The following is a 20,233-nucleotide window of genomic DNA, read 5'->3' as shown; positions in this document are numbered from 1 at the left end:
AGTAGTGTGTGCCAGGCTAATTTTTTTTTTTAATCAGTCTTTTCTTCTTTGTCCTCTGCGTTTATTTTAAAAAGAAATGTTGGAGAGAAAGGAACTTGCATTTAATCAAATCCCTCCAGGAGGTGGCCCCAGGCACGCCGCGCACACTAACCCACAGCAGCCAACACTTGTTTTATGGGTGGGAAACTGAGGCCAGAAGTCCTGTCTCTGGGACTCGGAGACACAAGTAATGAATTCCCAGGACGAATCTCTGTAGACGTCCCGGGGAAGGAGCCGACTGTTTAATATAATAAACATTTTCAACAAAGGAAGAGTAGGAGGTATTCACATGTAAGTGGCACAAGCAGCCTTCAGGAGAGCTGGGGACAGAATGAGGGTCCTCTGTTGTCAGGGAGGTCAGACCGAGGACATCTGTACTCCCTGCCCACAGCAAGTCCCTGAGTCCATCACAGGTCCCTTTACATAGGGTGTGCAAACTGCAGGTGTGCTGGCTAGGCTGGCTAGGGCTGGGGCCAAGGGGCCAAGGGGAGCATCCCCCTCACTGGGGCTCTATTTGCAGATGATTGAGTCGAATGACATTTCAGAGGAGACGATCAGGACGAAGGAAACCGTGGAGGGTGAGTGGCCGCTGGGCTGGGTGGGACTCGGCTCTGGGGAGAAGCTGGCTGGCTCTGCCTTCCTTCTGGGTCACATTTTGGTTTGCATGATCTGCCATTTGGTGAGAGTCACCTCCTGTGCGCAGTGAGCCATTTACTCCTACAGGGAAGGAGGCCAGTTTAAGGAGGGTTAGGCACCAGGTACTTTATTATTTGCTTGGTTTAAACCTTATTTTTAAAAGCAGGTCTAAACTTCAAGTGGGTCAAAGGGCATATGGCAAAGCATTCCCTGTTCTCTATTCTTCCCTCCCTGAAGGCGCAGTGTTAGCTGCTTTATATCCCCTTTCCAGAAATATTTTGTGCAGGTACGAGCAACCAAGTGACACAGATGGTACCATACTTTCCATTCTTTCAGCTCCTTCATTTATTCCATTTAACAATGGATCTTGGAGCCGGTTCCTCATCAGTAGTACATTCTTTTATAGAGTACAGAATATTCCATTGTGTGGAGGTACCATTGTGTATTTAGCTGGTTTCCAGTAACAGTCACGGATTGTTTCCAGTCTTGGTCAGTTACAAAGATGGTAGGTTATCTCCAGTCTCGGTCAATTACAAACGCCATTGTCGTAAGTTACCTTGACTTCCATAGGGCACACCAATTTTAACTCCCGCTAGCTGTGGTTGAAAGCCTGTCTCCCCTCAAACTCCCAACAACAAAATGTTTGATCAGACTCTGTGATCTTTGCTGATCTTTAAGGTAAAAGGTGTTGTCTGATGTGACTTCAACTCATCTTTCTCTTATGTGGATGAAGTTAAGAGATATTTCGATTTGCATTTCGACTTGTGTCTTCTGACCGTTTTTTTCTGATTTGGTTACTGACCTTCTTGCTGATTTTTAGAAGCTCTTTATGTATGACATTGCAGACATTTTCCCTCCTTATGGTTTGTGTTTTGACTTTTTTCTTGTGGAGGTGTTGACCATGCAGATATTTTTTTAAAAATAGGGCAGGTATGGTGGCTTACACTTGTAATCCCGGCACTTTGGGAGGCTGAGGTAGGAGGATTGCTTAAACCCAGGAGTTCGAGACCAGCCTGGGCAACATGTGAGACCCTGTCTCTATAAAAAATGACCCTGCCCCTCCAAAAAATTAGCCAGGTATGGTGGCATGTAGCCATAATCCCAGGTACTTGGGAGGGTGAGGAGGGAGGATCATTTGAGCCCAGGAAGTGGAGGCTGCAGCGAGCTATGATCATGTCACTGCACTCCAGCCTGAGCGACAGAGTGAGACCCTGTCACTAAAAAAAAAAGTTTCTTGGTTAATTATCTTAAAAATGTATCCAGTGGTTTCTTCGGGTACTTTTTTGTCTTATTTTCTATGCTGAAATCTCTGACCATCTAGAATTCATCCTTATATAAGGTGTGAGGTAAGGATCCATTTAAATTTTTTCCCAAAGGAGTACCCACTTATCCAACACTATTTTTGAAAATGGTTATTTTCTCCCCAAAACCTTCACTGATTAGAATTATTAACCTTATCATCTTTAAATTCATTTACGTAATTGACTCTATTTCTGGACTTTTGTTCCATTCCAATGCCTTGTTATTCTCTTCATGTGACAATTCTGTGTCTATGTTTTAATTTCTAGCATGTTCTTCTCTGCTTTATCAAAATTCTCTTCACTATTCTTGTTAAAATATTAAGCTGAAGTTAACATAACAGACATGTGCAGGTTTGTTATAAAATTTAAAACATGAAAAAGATTAATATAACATATAATCAGCCATTTTTCTTTTTCTTTTCGTTTTTGTTTTTTTTTTTTTTGAGGTGGAGTTTTACTCTTGTTGCCCAGGCCGGAGTGCAGTGGCGTGATCTCGGCTCACTGCAACCTCTGCCTCCCAGGTTCAAGTGATTCTCCTGCCTCAGCCTCCCAAGTAGCTGGGATTACAGGTGCACGCCACCATGCCTCACTAATTTTTTGATTTTTTAGTAGAGATGGGGTTTCACCACGCTGGCCAGACTGGTCTTGAACTCCTGGCCTCAAGCGATCCACCAGCCTCAGCCTCCCAAAGTGCTGGGATTATAGGCATGAGCCAACGTGCCTGACCTCATATGGAAGTTCTACATTTAAATTCTTGAGGAACTGCCAGACTCCTTTGGCTAGTCTTGCTCATTTTTACAGGCACAGCTAGTTCCACCAAAATTTAAAATCAGGCTGGGCGCAGTGCTTCACGCTGTAACCCCAGGACTTTAGGAGGCCCAGGCAGGAGGATCACTGCAGCCCAGAAGTTCAACACCAGCCAGGGCAACAGAGTGAGACCCTGCCTCTTCAAAAATTAAACAATTAGGCTGGGCACGGGGTCTCAACGTCTGTAATCCCAGCACTTTGGGAGGCCAAGGTGGATGGATCACCTGAGGCCAGGAGTTCCTGTCCAGGCTGGCCAACATGATGAAACCCTGTCTCTACTAAAGATACCAAAAAAAAAAAAAAAAAAAGAGAGAGAGAAAATTAGCCAGGTGTGGTGATGTGCACCTGTAATCCCAGCTACCTGGGAGGCTGAGGCAGGAGAATCTCTTGAACCTGGGAGGCGGAGGTTGCAGTGAGCCGAGATGGCACCACTGCACTCCAGCCTGGGTGACAGAGGGAGACTTTGTCTCCAAAAAAAAAAAGAATTAAAAAAATAAAAATAAAAAATTAGCCAGATGTGGTGGTACATGCCTCTGGTCCAAGCTACTCAGGAGGCTGAGGCAGGAGGATCACTTGAACCCAAGAGGTCGAGGCTGCAGTGAGTTAAGATTTCACACTGCACTCCAGCCTAAGCAACAGAACAAGAACCTGTCACACACACAAAAAGTTAAAATCGTGTTGGTGGCCAGGTACAGTGGCTCACTCTTGTAATCCCAGCACTTTGGGTGGCTGGGGTGGGTAGATCATGGGGTCAGGAGTTCGATACCAGCCTGGCCAACATGGTGAAATCCCATCCCTACCAAAAATACAAAAATTAGCTGGGCACGATGGCGCACACCTGTAATCCCAGCTACCTGGGAGGCTGTGATCCCAGCTACTTGGGAGGAGGATCACTTGAACCCGGGAGGCGGAGGTTGCAGTGAGCGGAGACCGTACCACTGCACTCCAGCCTGGGTGACAGAGGCTGGGATTATAGAGGTGAGCCACCATGTCCAGCCCCCATCAAATTTTTTTATGTTTTGTAGAGATGAGCCCTCACTGTGTTTACAACAAAATAGTGTTGGTATTTTTAGTTGTATTAACTTTTGGAGGTGGAGATATTTCCAGGTGCTTGCCATGCCTCGTCCTTTATGGCCGAGAGGAAGCATCCTGGCTTGACCACTCATGATTGGTGACCCGGGTGCCACCGAATTGTTCTTACTGTTTTTCACTTGAGGGGTCTAAGGCTGTGACAGATTGCCTAAGACCACATAGTGTCCGGTTCTCCTCTTTTTTTTTTTTCTTTTTGAGACCGAGTCTTGCTCTGTCACCCAGGCTAGAGGACAGTGGCATGATCTTGGCTCACTGCAGCCTCCGCCTCCTGGATTCAAATGATTCTCCTGCCTCAGCCTCCCTAGTAAATGGGATTACAGGCACCCACCACCATGCCCAGATAAATTGTTTTTGTTTTTTTGGAGACAGAGTCTCACTCTGTCACCAGGCTGGAGTGCAGTGGTGCAATCTCAGCTCACTGCAATCTCGGGTTCAAGCAGTTCAGTCCCCTGAGTGGCTGGAATTACAGGTGCACACCACCACGCTCAGCTAATTTTTGTATTTTTAATAGAGACGGTTTCACCATGTTGGTCTCGAACCTCTGACCTCAGGTGGTCCACCAGCCTCAGCCTCCAGAAGTGCTGGGATTACAGGTTTGAGCCACCATGCCCGGCCAGTGTCAGGTCTTCAGGGCAGATTACCCAGCATGACGGCTAGAATGAGGAAGAACTTGGACCCTGGAGGCCAAGCGTGACCCCGTCGCAGGGCTCCTGTGGGAGGGCCACGCTCCTGCCCACTGCCGATTTGGTCCAGGGGATTGATGCTTCTCATCTTTCCTCTCTCCCCTAGGCCTTCAGGACAAGCTGAACAAGAGGGACAAAGAGGTGACAGCCTTGACCTCCCAGACCGAGATGCTCAGGGCCCAAGTAAGTGGTAAGTCTCCCTCCCGCAGGGCACGTGCGGGGGTAAGTCTCCGTCCCGCAGGGCACGTGCGGGGGTAAGTCTCCATCCCGCAGGGCACGTGCGGGGCTAATTCTCCGTCCCGCAGGGCACGTGCGGGGCTAAGTCTCCCTCCCGCAGGGCACGTGCGGGGGGCTTTCACTGGGCCCCAGCCGAAGCAGCTGCCAGTGGGTCAGCGCCTGGCTCAGGGTCCCCTCCCCGACACTGCTTTAAGAAGAAAAGGGCCAGGGCCAGGTCACCTGCACCAGACAGACATTCACCTGGGGAGAACTGAGTGGCCCACACTCGGTCTGTCTGTTTTTTTTTTTTTTTTTTTTTTTTAGACAGAGTTCTGCTCTTGTTGCGCAGGCTGGAGAGCAATGGTGTGATCTCAGCTCACCACAACCTCTGCCTCCCAGGGTTCAGGAGATTCTCCTGCCTCAGCCTCCCAAGTAGCTGGGACTATAGGCCTGTGCCACCACGCCTGGATAATTCTTTTTGTATTTTTAGGTTTCTCTATGTTGGCCAGGCTGGTCTCAACTCCTGACCTCAGGTGATCCACCCGCCTTGGCCTCGCAAGGTGCTGGGATTCCAGCGTGAGCCACAGTGCCCGGCCCACGGTCCATCTTATAATGGCTCCCTGCCAGTTTCTGCTCTGTGTTCTGTGTCCTGGAATTCCATCTCAGGTTCCCTCTTTCTGGTCCTGAAGACTTTCTAGTCTCTCTCTCTCTCTCTTTCCTTTTTTGTTTTTGTTTTTGAGATAGGGTCGTACTCTGTCCACAGCCCAGGCTGGAGTGCAGTGGAACGGTCTCAGTTCACTGAGACCTGCACCTCCTGGGTTCAAGTGATTCTCCTGCCTCAGCCTCCCAAGTAGCTGGGGTTACAGGTGCACGCCACCATGTCTGGCTAATTTTTAATGTATTTTTTTAGGAGAGACGGGGTTTCTCCATGTTAGCCAGGCTGGTCTTGAACTCCTGACCTCAGGTGATCCACCCACCTCAGCCTCCCAAAGTGTTGGGATTACAGGTGTGAGCCACCGCACCTGGCCCCTGGCCCTGCTTCTTGTTCACCAGAATGCCAGCAGTGGTGGGCATGAGACAGCCGTGCTCCTCGGAAATGGTCGCCACCCCCTCTTCTGTCCATCCCCCGGTACAAGGCAGAATTGGTCCCAAAAAAGGTCAGTGGACTTAAGACTCCTCCAAGGCCAAGGTGAAGGTGAAGCTTTTCCTGATCCAGGCGACAGTGTAAACACACACGTGCAGTCCTGCTCCCCACACCGGGAGCCCAAGCAGCTGCTGTGCTTGGTGAGGGCTGATCTGTTTCTTGTACCTGTTCTCTCAGGCCCCTTGCCACCTGCCTTGTAGGGACAGTTGAGACCCATGGTGCTTTTAAAATGATGCAGTGGATGCTGGGCGAGGTGCTCATGCCTGTAATCCCAGCACTTTGGGAGGCCAAAGAAGGAGAATTGCTTGAGGCCAGAGTTTGAGACCAGCCTATGAAACATAATGAGGCCTCCTCTCTGCAAAACATAAAAATTTGGCTGGGGCTGGGCATGGCTCATGCCTGTAATCCCAGCACTTTGGGAGGCCAAGGCAGGTGGATCACCTAAGGTCAGGAGTTCAAGACCAGCCTGGCCAAAATGGTGAAACCCCATCTCTATTAAAAATATTAAAAAATTTGATGCTAACATGCTGGGAATGAATGAAAAAGAAGAAAAAAATATATATTAAAAAATTAGCCAGGTGTGGTGGCGTCACCTATATTCCCTGCTACTAGGGAGGCTGAGGCAGGAGCGTTGCTGGAACTGGGGAGGCAGAGGTTGCAGTGAGCCGAGATCACGCCATTGCACTCCAGCCCAGGCTGACAACAGTGACTCAGTCTCAAAAAAAAAAAAAAAAAGAAAAAAAATGTGGCCGGGCCCCATGACTCACACCTGTAACCCCAGCACTTTGGGAGGCTGAGGTGGGTGGATTATTTGAGGTCAGGAGTTCAAGACCAAACATGGTAAAACCCCGATCTCTACTAAATATACAAAAATTAGCCAGGTGTGGTGGTGCATGCCTGTATTTCCAGCTACTCAGGAGGCTGAGGCAGGAGGATGCTTGAGGCCAGGAGTTGGAGGCTGTAATGAGCTCTTTGTGCCACTGCACTCCAGTCTCAATGACAGAGCAAGACCCTGTAATCTAAAACATCCCTCAAAACTAAGACGGGCGCAGTGGCTCACTCCTGTAATCCCAACACTTTGGGAGGCTGAGGCAGGCAGATCATGAGGTCAGGAGTTCGAGACCAGCCTGGCCAACATATGAAACCCCATCTCTACTAAAAATATGAAAAAATTGCCGGGCGTGGTGATGCGCGCCTGTAATCCCAGCTACTCAGGAGGCTGAGGCAGGAGAATCACTTGAACTCGGGTGGGGGAGGTTGCAGTGAGCCGAGATCACGCCATTGCACTCCAGCCTGGGTGACAGAGTGAGACTCCATCTCAAAAAAAAGAAAACAATTAAAATTAAATACTACGAATAATAAACCCCTCAAAACTATGCAGTGGAGTGTGTCACCTTCAGCGCCTGGAGAATCAGTGCCTGCCCAGGTCTGTGCCCTTGGGTGGGACAGAGGCTCACGTGTTCCCAATCCTCTTTCTCCCTTCCCTGCTGCTCACCCCAGCGCTGGAGAGCAAGTGCAAGTCGGGTGAGAAGAAGGTGGACGCCCTCCTGAAGGAGAAGCGGCGCCTGGAGGCGGAGCTGGAGGCCGTGTCCCGGAAGACCCACGACGCCTCGGGCCAGCTGGTCCTCATCAGCCAGGAGCTGCTGCGGAAGGAGCGGTGAGGTGGCCGTGGGGCGGGCCGGGTCCTCCCTGTGGCCCTGGCCTTTGCTCCGCTTCTTGACTTCAGCTTATGTTATCTCGGGGAGAGAGGGGCGGAGCTGGTGGGCCAGGGAGCTGATCACCAGCAGTCACCCTGCTCTCCTCTAAGCTCCAAGAAAGCCTCCAGCAACTCCACACGGTTCTCCAAGCAGAGTTTATAAAGAGTAGGGCTGCCAGGGGCAGTGGCTCATGCCTGAAACCTCAGCACTTTAGGAGGCCAAGGCAGGTGGATCACTCGGGAGTTCAAGACCAGCCCGGCCAATATGGTGAAACCCCGTCTCTACTGAAAATACAAACATTAGCAGGGTGTAGTGGTGTGCCCCTATAGTCCCAGCTCCTCAGGAGGCTGAGGCAGGAGAATCTCTTGGGACCTGGGAGGAGGAGGCTGCAGTGAGCTGAGATCATGCCCGTTGCACTCCAGCCTGGTGACGGAGGAAGCCTCTATCTCAAAAAAATAATAAGAATAAAGTTTCTTTTTTTAATTAGCCAAGCCTGGTGGTATGCACCGATACTCCTAGCTACTTGGGAGGCTGAGGCAGGGTGATCCCTTGAGCCCAAGAGTTTGAGGCTGCAGCCAGCTGTGTTGTACCACTCCACCCCAGCCGGGGCAACAGGCAAGACCCTGTCTCTTAAAAAAAAAAAAGAAAAGATTAATGCCTCCCAAAATATTTGATCTCAGGGACCCCTTTAAACTCCTAAAAATTATTGAGGATCTCAAAGAGCTGTTGTTTGTTTATTCTATATTTACCGTATTAGAATTAAGACGGAAATTGTAAGGTACAAATCCATCTTAAAATAAGAAGCTAGGATGGGTGCGGTGGCTCATGCCTGTAATCCCAGCACTTTTGGAGGCTGAGGCAGGAGGATCACTTGAGCCAAGAAGTTTGAGACCAGCCTGGGCAACATGGCGAAACCCCATCTCTACCAAAAATACAAAATTTAGCGGAGTGTGGATGCACACACCTGTAATCCCAGCTACTCAGGAGGCTGAGGAAGGAGGATTACTTGGGCCCAGGAGGTCGAGGTTGCAGTGAGCCACGATCACACCACTATACTGCAGCTTGGGTGACAAAGCAGGACCCCGTCTCAAAAAATAATAAATAAAAGGCTGGTGCAGTGGTTCATACCTGTAATTCCAGCACTTTGGGAGGCCGAGGCGGGTGGATCACGAGGTCAAGAGATGGAGACCATCCTGGTCAACATGGTGAAACCCCGTCTCTACTAAAAATACAAAAAATTAGCCGGGCACGGTGGCGCGTGCCTGTAATCCCAGCTACTCAGGAGGCTGAGGCAGGAGAATTGCCTGAACCCAGGAGGCGGAGGTTGCGGTGAGCCGAGATCGCGCCACTGCACTACAGCCTGGGTAACAAGAGCGAGACTCCGTCTAAAAAAAAAAAAACAAAAAAAACAGGAAAAGTAGCCAGGCATGGCAGCACACTTGTAGTCCCAGCTACTCAGGAGGCTGAGGCAGGAGAGTCACTTGAACCTGGGAAGCGGAGGTTGCAGTGAGCTGAGATCGTGCCACTGCACTCCAGCCTGGGCGACAAGAGTGAAAGTCTGTCTCAAAAAAATAATAATAATAATTAAATAAATAAAAATCAGAAGATGTCACAGAGAATCCAGATTTCTCCGGATTCCCTTAATAAATGGGAAGATGTGGCCAGGCACGGTGGCTCACACCTGGAACCCCAGCACTTTGGGAGGCAGAACTGAATAAGCACTTGAGCTCAGGAGTTCAAGACCAGCCGAAGCAACATAGCAAGACCCCATCTCTAAAAAAAGAAAAATAGCTGGGCATAGTGGCACACACCCGTGGTCCCAGCTACTCAGGAGGCTTTGGTAGGATTACTTGGGCCCAGGAGGTCGAGGCTGCATTGAGCCAGGATCACACCACAGCCTGGGCGACAGAGCAACACCCTGTCTTGAAAACCAGTAAGTAAAAGACCAAGTGTGGAGGCTCACACCTGGAATCCCAGCACTTTGGGGGGCAGAACTGAATAAGCACTTGAGCTCAGGAGTTCAAGACCAGCCTAAGCAACATAGCAAGACCCCATCTCGAAAAAAAGAAAAATAGCTGGGCATAGTGGCACACACCCGTGGTCCCAGCTACTCAGGAGGCTTTGGTAGGAGGATTACTTGGGCCCAGGAGGTCGAGGCTGCATTGAGCCAGGATCACACCACAGCCTGGGCGACAGAGCAACACCCTGTCTTGAAAACCAGTAAGTAAAAGACCGAGTGTGGTGGCTCACGCCTGTAATCCCAGCATTTTGGGAGGCTGAGGCAGGTGGATCACCTGAGGTCAGAAGTTCGAGACCAGCCTGGCCAACATGATGAAATCCTGTCTCTACTAAAAATACAAAACTTAGACAGGGGTGGCTGGGTGCAGTGGCTCACACCTGTAATCCGAGCACTTTGGGGGGCTGAGGCAGACAGATCACGAGGTCAGGAGATTGAGACCATCCTGGCTAACATAGTGAAACCCCATCTCCACTAAAAATACAAAAAATTAGCTGGGCGTGGTGGCGCGTGCCTGTAATCCCAGCTACTCAGGAGGCTGAGGCAGGAGAATCACTTGAACCCGGGAGGTGGAGGTTGCAGTGAGCCGAGACCACGCCATTGCCCTGCAGCCTGGGTGACAGAGTGAGACTCCATCTCAAAAGAAAAAAATAAAATAAAATAAATTCTTCCCTGCTGGGATACCTTTTCTTTTTTTTTGAGACAGAGTCTCAGTCTGTCACGCAGGCTGGAGTGCAGTGGCACAGTCTTGGCTCAATGCAACCTCCACCTTCCAGGTTCAAGTGATTCTCCTGCCTCAGCGTCCCGAGTAGTGTGGATTACAGGCAGGCTCCACCATGCCTGGCTAATTTTGTATTTTCAGTAGAGACAGGGTTTCACCTTGTTGGACAGGCTGGTCTGACTCCTGACCTCAAGTGGTCTGTCCGTCTTGGCGTCCCAGTGTGCTGAGATTACAGACATGCACCACCACACCCAGCTAATTTTTGTATTCTTAGTAGAGACGGGGTTCCACTATGTTGGCCAGGCTGGTCTCAAACTCCTGACCTTAGGTAATCTGCCCTCCTCAATCTCCCAAAGCGCTGGGATTACAGGCAAGCCTACCGCACCTGGCCAGAGATACCTTCCATTTGATCATCTTGCTAAGTCCACTCTATTCTTTGAGGCATAGCGTATTGTCACCTCCTCCTTGAAGCCATTCTTGATTGATATAGGCCACCGTGGGCTTCTCCACACTCCTGAAATGCTTAGTGTGGGGGTTGGAGATCAGCTAGGAGTGCTTTGGTGACAGTGATGTCATATCTATGAAACAGCAGATTAAACTAGTAGAGATTTCCTTTTCTTGCATAACAAGAAATCTGGAGTTGACTGTGACTGGTGGTTGGTTCAGGAGCTTAAGATCTTAGTGCCAACCCCTTTGTGGTGCTCCCTGCCTCATGGTTGCAAGGTGGCTGCTGAAGGTCCAGCCATCACATCATATATCATAGCAAGAAGGAGGAGGAAAGAGGAAGGGGGCCATGCTAGCAGATTTCCACTGTTTTCTACCAGTGGCCACCTAGTAAGGGAGTTTCCCCTCTGTAGTATTTGTAGGCAAGAGAAAAGGCTGGGGCACAGGGGTATGTGTGCTCCTGCCTGTGCCCGTGGCAGGCATGACCTGCACCCTGTTTCCTGCAGACCCCAAATGTGGCCTCAGAATCATTCTTATCATAGAACTCTAGGTTTCCTGCCAGTTAAGACGTGACACGGGAAATAAAACCCATGTGACATCAGGCATTTAAAATGTCTTGCCGGCCAGGGATGGTGGCTCATACCTGTAATCCCAGCACTTTGGGAAGCCAAGGTGGGAGGATTATCTGAGGCCAGGAGTTCAAGACCAGCTTGGGCAACATTGCAAGACCCTGTCTCTATTTTTTTTTTTTTACCTGTTCGAAGGATGTCTTTACTTTTTTAAAAAGGATAAAATGCCTTGCCTCATGAACTTTCTCGGGTAAATGTTTTGGGGTTGTGTGTTTGTGTTTTAATTAAACAAATATATTGTCATTTTTAAAAGACAATTATTATGTATTTATCTATTCTTTTGAGACAGTCTTGCTCTGTTGCCCAGGCTGGAGTACAGTGGCTTGATCAGGGCTCACTGTGACCTCCACCTCCCAGGTTCAAGTGATTCTCCTGCCTCAGCCACCCACGTAGCTGGGATTACAGGTGCCACCACCACGACTGGCTGATGTTTGTCTTTTTATTTATTTAGTTTTGAGACAGAGTGTCACTCTGTTGCCAGGCTGGAGTGCAGTGGCACAATCTTGGCTAACTGCAATCTTTCCTCCTGGGTTCAAGCAATTCTCGTGCCTCAGCCTCCCGAGTAGCTGGGATTACAGGCGCACACCACCACATCCGCTAATTTTTGTATTTTTAGTAGATACGGGTTTCACCATGTTGACCAGGATGGTTTCGATCTCCTGACCTTGTGATCTTCCCGCCTCGGCCTCCCAAAGTGCTAGGATTACAGATGTGTGCCACCATGCCCAGCCAATTATTGTATTTTTAGTAGAGACAGGGTTTCACCATGTTGGCCAGGATGGTTTCGATCTCCTGACCTTGTGATCTTCCCGCCTCGGCCTCCCAAAGTGCTAGGATTACAGATGTGTGCCACCATGCCCAGCCAATTATTGTATTTTTAGTAGAGACAGGGTTTCACCATGTTGGCCAGGCTAGTCTCAAACTCCTGACCTCAAATGATCTGCCAGTCTCAGCCTCCCAAAATGCTGAGATTACAGGCGTGAGCCACTGTGCCTGGCACTCCTCCCAGAAGAACTTTAAAAAAGCATTCTAGGAAAGGTCAAGTCCTCGGGACCATCCCAACCTTGAATCCTGGCCCCTCCTGGGCTTTGGTTGAATTGTGTTTACTGTGGCCCCTTGTGGCACGGACGCCATCCAGTAGCCCGTGTCCCCCACCAGTTGGTCAGTCCCTGGGCACTTGGCAAATTGCTAGAGTGTGGGAGCGGGGAGGGGGGAGCTGAGTGCAGTGGTTCTGTGCCCGCCCCACCCCCAGGAGCCTGAACGAGCTGCGGGTGCTGCTGCTGGAGGCCAATCGCCACTCCCCGGGGCCCGAGAGGGACCTGAGCCGCGAGGTGCACAAGGCGGAATGGCGCGTCAAGGAGCAGAAGCTCAAGGATGACATCCGGGGCCTGCGTGAAAAGCTGACCGGGCTGGTATGCGGGGCCGGGTGGTCTGCGTGGGGTGGGATAGCCTGGCTGTCAGGCCGTGGGGACTGGAGACCTCCTGGAATGATCCCAGGGACAACCGAGTCACGGTGAGGATCTGAAATCTTCTAGGACCACAGGCAGGTGGAGGGACCTCGGCTAGCCCCTTTTGCAGACATCGTGGCTGCCTACATGGCAGTCCATGTGATACAGTGCGAAGGAAAACTTCCTGCGTGACCTGTCCAGAGGCAGGATGAGCCAATACAGGTGACGAGCTCCCCGTGCAGAGGAGTAATCAACCACAAGACTGGTTCTGTGCTCAGGCTCCTGCAGTGGGCTTCACACATCAGTCTCAGGCAGGAGATGAGAACAAGTCTACAGCAGGCCGGAGATTCTGGGAGGCTGAGATTTCTTTTCTGTTATGAATAGGAACCTGATTTCACTGAGTCCCCAGAGATGGGGGTTGCGGTAGGCAGGTATACTGGTAACAGAGGACAGGGTCATCCCCATCCCTTGGCCAGGCGCCATGGCTCACACCTGTAATCCCAACACTTGGGGAGGCTGAGGCAGGTGGATCACTTGAGATCAAGAGTTCGAGATCAGCCTGGGCAACACGGTGAAACTCCATTTCTACTAAAAATACAAAAATTGACTGGGCATGGTGGTGCGCACCTATAATCCCAGCTACACGGGAGGCGGAGGCAGAAGAATCGCTTGAACCCAAGAGGCAGAGGTTGTAATGAGCTGAGATCATGCCACTGCACTCCAGCCTGGATGACAGAGTGAAACTCTGTCTCAAAAGAAAAAAAAAAAGGAAAAACCCATTCCATCCCCATGCTATCCTCCTGTAATCAGCATTCAGGACTCAGGAAAGCCCGTGCCTGGTCAGTGTCACAATATGGAGGACAGGGCTGAGTCTGGGAAAGCTGTCCTGAAGCCCCCTCCACCCTTCTGCCCAGCCACTGGGCTCAGCTAATGCAGAGGCGATGGAAGGAGAGCAGGGCCCAGCACTGGGGGGCTCACAGGCTGGAGGGAGGACCTCCGCCTCCCCCATACTGGGGAGCAGGCCCTTGGCACTCAGGGTTCAGGGATAAAGGGTACACTCTGGCTGCACACCCACACTGGCTGTGGGTGCTCACTGAGTCCTGCTGGTCTTCAAGTCCCGGCCTGTCTGGCCAGCAAGGGTTTGGCGCCTGCGCCCTCCGTGGTCCTCATGGTTCAACAGAAGATAAACCCCTGGGGTTGGCACGGACTGGGGAGCCTTGAGTCCCCCCAGGGGCTTCCCCAGAGCCTTGTAGGAGTGGGCAGTGCTGAGCTCAGACTCGTGCCCACGGGCACAGGTTGGTTGAGTTTCCTCCCTCCCTTCCTTCCTTCCTCCTTTTTGAAACGGGGTCTTGCTCTGTTGCCCAGCCTGGAACTGGCAGCCTCTGCCTCCTGGTAACCAGCCTCTCGCCTCATCATCTCCCCGCACCGTGTCCCCAGGAGAACTTGGGAAGGGCTTGGTGACTGGGTAGAAGCCTCTTGATTTCGGGAGGGAAGTTCTGTTGAGAGGAGGTTTGCAGGGTCAGAGCAGGCAGGACTGGCAGTGCTGAAGGATGGAGTTTGTGCAGGAGCGAGGGGGCTGGCGGGCCGTGGGGCAGGTACTGCTCTGGGTGCCACGGTCGGGGTGACTGTGGAGAGGAGGCATCTCGTAAGACAGTGAGGGGCAGTGTAAGAAGGAAAGAAGGGTGCCAGGCATGATGGCTCACACCTATAATCCCACCCCTTTGGAAGGCCAAGTTGGGAGGATGGCTTGAGGTCCGGAGTTCGAGACCAGCCTGGACCTCATAACAAGACCCCATCTCTACAAAAAATTTAAAAATTAGCCAAGTGTGGTGGCGCACCCTGTAGTCTCAGCTGCTCAGGAGGCTGAGGCAGGAGGATCACTTGAGCCCAGGAACCGGAGGCTGTACTGAGCTGTGATTACACCACTGCACTCCAGCCTGCACTATAGAGTGAGACTCAGGCTTTCTCTCTTTCTTTTTTTTTAAGATGGAGTCTCACTCTGTTGCCCAGGCTGGAGTGCAGTGGTACAATCTCTGATCGCTGCAACCTCCACCTCCTGGATTCAAGCAATTCTTGTGCCTTAGCCTCCTGAGTAGCTGGAACTACAGGTGTGTGCCACTATAGCCAGCTAATTTTTGTATTTTTAGTAGAGATGGGGTTTCACCACGTTGGCCAGGCTGGTCTCGAACTCCTGACCTCAGATGATCCACCTGTCTCGACCTCCCAGAGTGCTGCACCACGCCTGGCCTCTGTCTTTTTTTAAAAAATAAAAGGGAAGAGGGAGGAGGTCCTGGGTTTCTGATTTGGAGAATGTCAATCACCTCACAGAGGCCTGAGGAACCTCTGGGTGGTGCCCAGGCTCGGAACTCGGAGACAAAGTGGGGCTGGAAGACTTCCCTGCCCGGAGGCGAGACCCCACCAACACACACACACACACACACACACACACGCTCACGTATGTGCACGTGCATGCATGCACACACACTGATGAACTCCTCATTCTCCTGCTGCTTCCAGGACAAGGAGAAGTCCCTGTCGGATCAGAGGCGCCACTCCCTCATCGACCCGTCCTCCACACCCGAGCTCCTGCGGCTGCAGCACCAGCTGATGAGCACGGAGGACGCCTTGCGGGACGCGCTGGACCAGGCTCAGCAGGTGGAGAAGCTGATGGAGGCCATGAGGAGCTGCCCCGACAAGCCCCAGGTGAGCCGCGGACGGCAGGGCCCACCAGGAGGGGAGCCACGGGGCAGCATCCCCTGAGCCCCCGTCGGAAGGGGGAGGCAGCCTTATCTTTGAAACCCTAGTCCGAGGAGGGAGGCTGCCCTGTCCTGGGAATGCCAGTCTGAAAGCGGAGGCAGCCCTGTCCCAGGAAACCTTGTCTGAAGGTGGAGGCAGTCCTCTCCCAGGAACCCTGATCTGAAGGTGGAGGCAGCTCTGTCCCGGGAACCCCAGTGTGAAAGGGGAGACAGCCCTGCCCTCTGGGAGCCCTGTTTCAAGGGATACATGGCTTTGCCCTGAGGAGCTTAGACTAAGAAGGGAGATGCAGCCTTGCCCCAAGAGGCTTGGGATTTGGGGTGCTGGGAGCCCCAGGCTGAAGGGGTTGGAATTTGGAGTGGGAGAAGAGCCCATGGGAAGACCCCGCCATCTAGTGGGCAAACCGGGGACTGCTGCCTGGTGTGCCCAGCTCCAGCGCCATCTAGTGGGCAAACCGGGGACTGCTGCCTGGTGTGCCCAGCTCCAGCGCCATCTAGTGGGCAAACCGGGGACTGCTGCCTGGTGTGCCCAGCTCCAGCGCCATCTAGTGGGCAAACCGGGGACTGCTGCCTGGTGTGCCCAGCTCCAGCGCCATCTAGTGGGCAAACCGGGGACTGCTGCCTGGTGTGCCCAGCTCCAGTGTCTTCCTGACTCTTCCAGATCATCGGAAATTCCGGTTCTGCAAACGGCATCCACCAGCCGGACAAAGCTCAGAAACAAGAGGTGAGGCGCGCCCCGGCCCTCTCACACCCTCCGGTGCCACAGCCTCGCTAGAGAAAGTCCCTGAAACGGCCGGGCGCGGTGGCTCACGCCTGTAATCCCAGCACTTTGGGAGGCCGAGGCGGGTGGATCACGAGGTCAAGAGATCGAGACCATCCTGGTCAACATGGTGAAACCCCGTCTCTACTAAAAATACAAAAAATTAGCTGGGCATGATGGCGCGTGCCTGTAATCCCAGCTACTCGGGAGGCTGAGGCAGGAGAATTGCCTGTTCCCAGGAGGCGGAGGTTGCGGTGAGCCGAGATCGCGCCATTGCACTCCAGCCTGGGTAACGAGAGCGAAACTCCGCCTCAAAAAAAAAAAGAAAATCCCTGAAACGTCACCAAAAAAAACAGACAAAGATGCATTCAGCAAGAGGATCTACAATGGGGCCACTCAGGGAGGGCGTGGTCGCAGGCAAGCTTGATTCCAGACTCACCCTGCCCTTTTGATTGGTGTTTTCTTCCCTTTTTTTTTTTCTTTTGAGATGGAGTTTCGCTTTTGTTGCCCAGGCTGGAGTGCAGTGGTGTGATTTCGGCTCACTGCAGCCTCCATCTCCCGGGTTCAAGCAGTTCTCCTGCCTCAGCCTCCCGAGTAGCTGGGATTACAGGTCGCGCTACCACACCCGGCTACTTTTGTATTTTTAGTAGAGATGGGGTTTCACCATGTTGGCCAGGGAGGTCTCGAACTGCTGACCTTGTGATCCACCCACCTCGGCTTCCCAAAGTGCTGGGGTTATAGGCGTGAGCCATCATGCCTGGCTTTTTTTTTTTTTTTCCCCCCCCTCTTCTTAAAAAGTTATACATTGTAACTTTTCTAAGCAGGGAATCTGTAACCCCAGCACTTTGGGAGGGTGAGCTGGGGGATCACTTGAGCCCAGGAGTTTGAGACCGGCCTGGGTAACATAGCGACACCTTCTCTCTACCAAAAAAAAATATTTAAAGAGGCTGGGTATGGTGGTGCACACCTGTAATCCCAGCTACATGGAAAGCCGAGGCAGGAGAATCACTTGAACTCGGGAGGCAGAGGTTGCAGTGAGCCAAGATCGCCCCACTGCACTGCAGCCTGGGCAACAGAGTGAGACTCTGTCTCCAAAAAAAAAAAAAGAGAGAGATGTGAAACTGAGGCTTGGAGTCTCGGGTTTAAAGTCCTCTGCTCCAGCCCTGCACAGGCACTCAGGGCTCTTCGTAAAACCTGCTGCTTCCGCTCAGCTTCCCATCAGCACCTCCCACCCGCCACTTTCTCAGCCCCAAACGCACCGGGGAGGCTTTTTCTGCCTCAGGGTCTTGGCACATGCTGTTCTCTCTGTGCTGCTGTTCCCTCCTCCCCCACCCCGGCCCCACCTCCTTTCTTCCCTGACCCCACCTCTGGCCACCTGTCCCTCCAGGCTCTCAGAGACCCTTGCTGACCATGCCCTCTCTCTCTCTCTAGGATAAGCACTGACCCCAAAGGGATTCTGTGGAGCGGCCCAGTCCACACCAGAGCCCCCTGCAGCTGCCCAGTAGCACCTCCTCCAGGCAGGAGCCAGGACTGTCACTTTGGAGACAAAACAGTGTTTGTAACAATAACGTACTCACCGCCGTGGACAATCCCCCACCCTGATCCCCTGCCAGACCAGGAATTGTCCTCAAGCCCGGCCTTCCACAGAGAGTGAGAGCAGTGCAGCTCTGGCCTGACCCGGGGACCTTCGGCCCAGATGCCCAGCAGCTTCTGGAGTTTGTCGGTGAAGGCAGAAGGGATCCAGCCAGGCCCAGAAGGAGCTGCCCTGATGACCATCTTAATGCCCCTGTGCTCTTTTTCCGCCTGTTCTCCCTCGGGTCTACCCAAGGTGGGGGAGGGGGGCTCAGGTTGTCCATGCAGGCACCAAGGAGGAACGTCCAGTCTTTAAGAGTCAAATGGGAGCCCCTTTTCTGAAGCCACTTCCAGGCCAAGGCAGTCCCCAGGGCTTCTTGTCCCCACCTTCTGAACCTTCTTCAAACAATGGTACGGGTTCCCCTCAGCCAGCCTGCCTGCCCAGCGAGGCCCCCAGGTTCAAGGTGTTGGTGGGTGGGGGACAGGCTCCTCCTCCCCCCGCCCATAGACACCAACACACACACACACACACACACACACGTCTCTAAGCTGCTGGCCTAGGATGTCACCAAGGCCAGAGCCACAGTATTACAAGGGTTTGGAAGTCCCTCTCCTCACCTCCCACCGCGACCTTGGGCAAACCCTGGCTCAGAGCCCAGGTCAGGAGAGCCCGGGGTGGAGGCTCCAGGCAGGTTTGACAGAGGTCAGTAATACGGTGTCCCCTGGGGCTGAGCAGATCTCCCAAGTCATCTGTATCCACCTGTAAATGCATCTAAACGGGCCCTTATGCACACACCACATACACTCAGATGGACCACGTGTGCACACACAATTGTGTGCATGGCGCCGTGAACCATGCCCAGGCCACCACACAGAGACACATACTGGCTTCTGAGACTGAGAACCAGGCCTGGCAGGATGGTACCCGCAGACACCACAGACATTCCCACAGCTGAGAGGTGCACACACCAGGTACACACAGCCGGGCGTTCGGGGGTATGTGCCACAGAACAGCCCTTCCTGGTCTCACCAGTCACCTGCACAGCACACCTCCAGCCCCATCTCCTTGCGGGGGCTGCGGGGGAGACAAACCTAACTGTCCCATGCCCCCCAAGAAGGGCCCCCCAACCCGGACCCCGTCTTCCCCTCAAGCCTGCTAAGTTATCCCGGGCCTGTGCATGGCGGAAGAAGCCAGCCTTGGCCCTGCAGCCCCTACGTCTCTGCTGGGGGATGGACGGGTTACTTACAGCTCTGCCCGCCTCGCCACGCCACCCGGCATCAGCACAGGGGGTCCCGCCCCACCCTCCGGCAGCTCAGGGAGTGTTTTCCTGTGAGGCCTCCTCCACCAGGAGACCAGAGGGAGAAGCCCAATGCCCCATCCCGGCTTTCCCTTAAGGCACAGGACGCGTGTGCAATTCATAGGAACGGCCCAGGTCGCCCTCGTGAGCCCCGCCTGGTACAGGTAGGTGGCACTCACGCTCCTGCCCACGTGCAGCCCAAGTGGGAGTCGGAGCCAGTCCTCCGGGCCCCCCGCCAGTCCCCGTCGGCTTTCGGTAGCTCGCATGCAGTTCTATTAACAGCTGTCTAGAAGCGATTCTTTAGTGGTCTAACCCAGGGTCAAATACAGCTCTTTCCAGCCAAGTCAGGGCTCTGCCCCATCCGCAGGGGCACCGATCAGTCTACTAACAGCCAGAGATCCACTCAGCAGGGCACCGGGAGGAGCTGGGCCCCCGGGGTCGGCTCCTGGTGGTGGGTTTCCCTGGGAGCCTCTTCCTCCATGGGCCTCTCCAATCACCCAGTGTGGCCGCCCGGGGGCGGGGCTCAGCCATGTCCCATGTCCCATGTCCCTCCCCAGGTCCGTCCCACGCCCCTCCCCTCCTCAGTGGAATTGTTGAAGTGTGGCGAGTCTGTGCTCGGGACAATAAAGCTTGTGACAGGTCCAGGACCCCTGCGGTTGGCTCATCTGCTCCTCTCCGTGGGGACCCTGGGTTCCTCAGTCTCTCCCCATTCTTGGGCATCCTGATGCCCCTGATCCTGCCCTCTGCCAGCTCATTCCTTCCCAGGTAGGCACGGACTCAGAGGGGCAGGAGCTGAAGACGTCTGGGGCTCTCCTTGTCCTAGGAGAGGCACCTTAGCAAGGACAGGCCCAGGAAGGCCGCCGGAGAGGGCTGGTCCCTGTTTGGCATTTGAACCTGCTGGAGGAGTACGTAGGCCTGGGAGGAAATCGACCGAGTCAGCAGTGGATCCGCTCACACGTGTGACGATGAGTCTGAT

The 20,233-nt window shown here is 53.0% G+C and overlaps 1 protein-coding gene across 2 annotated transcripts in view; it reads left to right on the top strand.

Annotated features, from left to right (window-relative positions):
* CLIP2 (CAP-Gly domain containing linker protein 2) overlaps positions 1 to 19,904 on the top strand; it is a 98,925-nt gene extending 79,021 nt beyond the window's left edge. For both annotated transcript variants that reach the window (XM_035279731.3, XM_035279721.3), the window contains 7 exons: positions 560 to 617; positions 4,665 to 4,748; positions 7,419 to 7,575; positions 12,679 to 12,838; positions 15,392 to 15,577; positions 16,289 to 16,351; positions 17,819 to 19,904. In XM_035279731.3, the coding sequence (XP_035135622.2) occupies positions 560 to 617; positions 4,665 to 4,748; positions 7,419 to 7,575; positions 12,679 to 12,838; positions 15,392 to 15,577; positions 16,289 to 16,351; positions 17,819 to 17,830 (720 nt within the window). In that variant the 3' untranslated portion in view covers positions 17,831 to 19,904. The remainder of the gene's footprint in view (positions 1 to 559; positions 618 to 4,664; positions 4,749 to 7,418; positions 7,576 to 12,678; positions 12,839 to 15,391; positions 15,578 to 16,288; positions 16,352 to 17,818) is intronic.
* Positions 19,905 to 20,233: the final 329 nt, after the last annotated feature.

The sequence above is a fragment of the Callithrix jacchus genome, chromosome 2, assembly GCF_049354715.1.
Source record: "Callithrix jacchus isolate 240 chromosome 2, calJac240_pri, whole genome shotgun sequence".
Lineage (NCBI taxonomy): Eukaryota > Metazoa > Chordata > Mammalia > Primates > Cebidae > Callithrix > Callithrix jacchus.
This window is presented reverse-complemented; position numbering and strand designations above follow the sequence as displayed.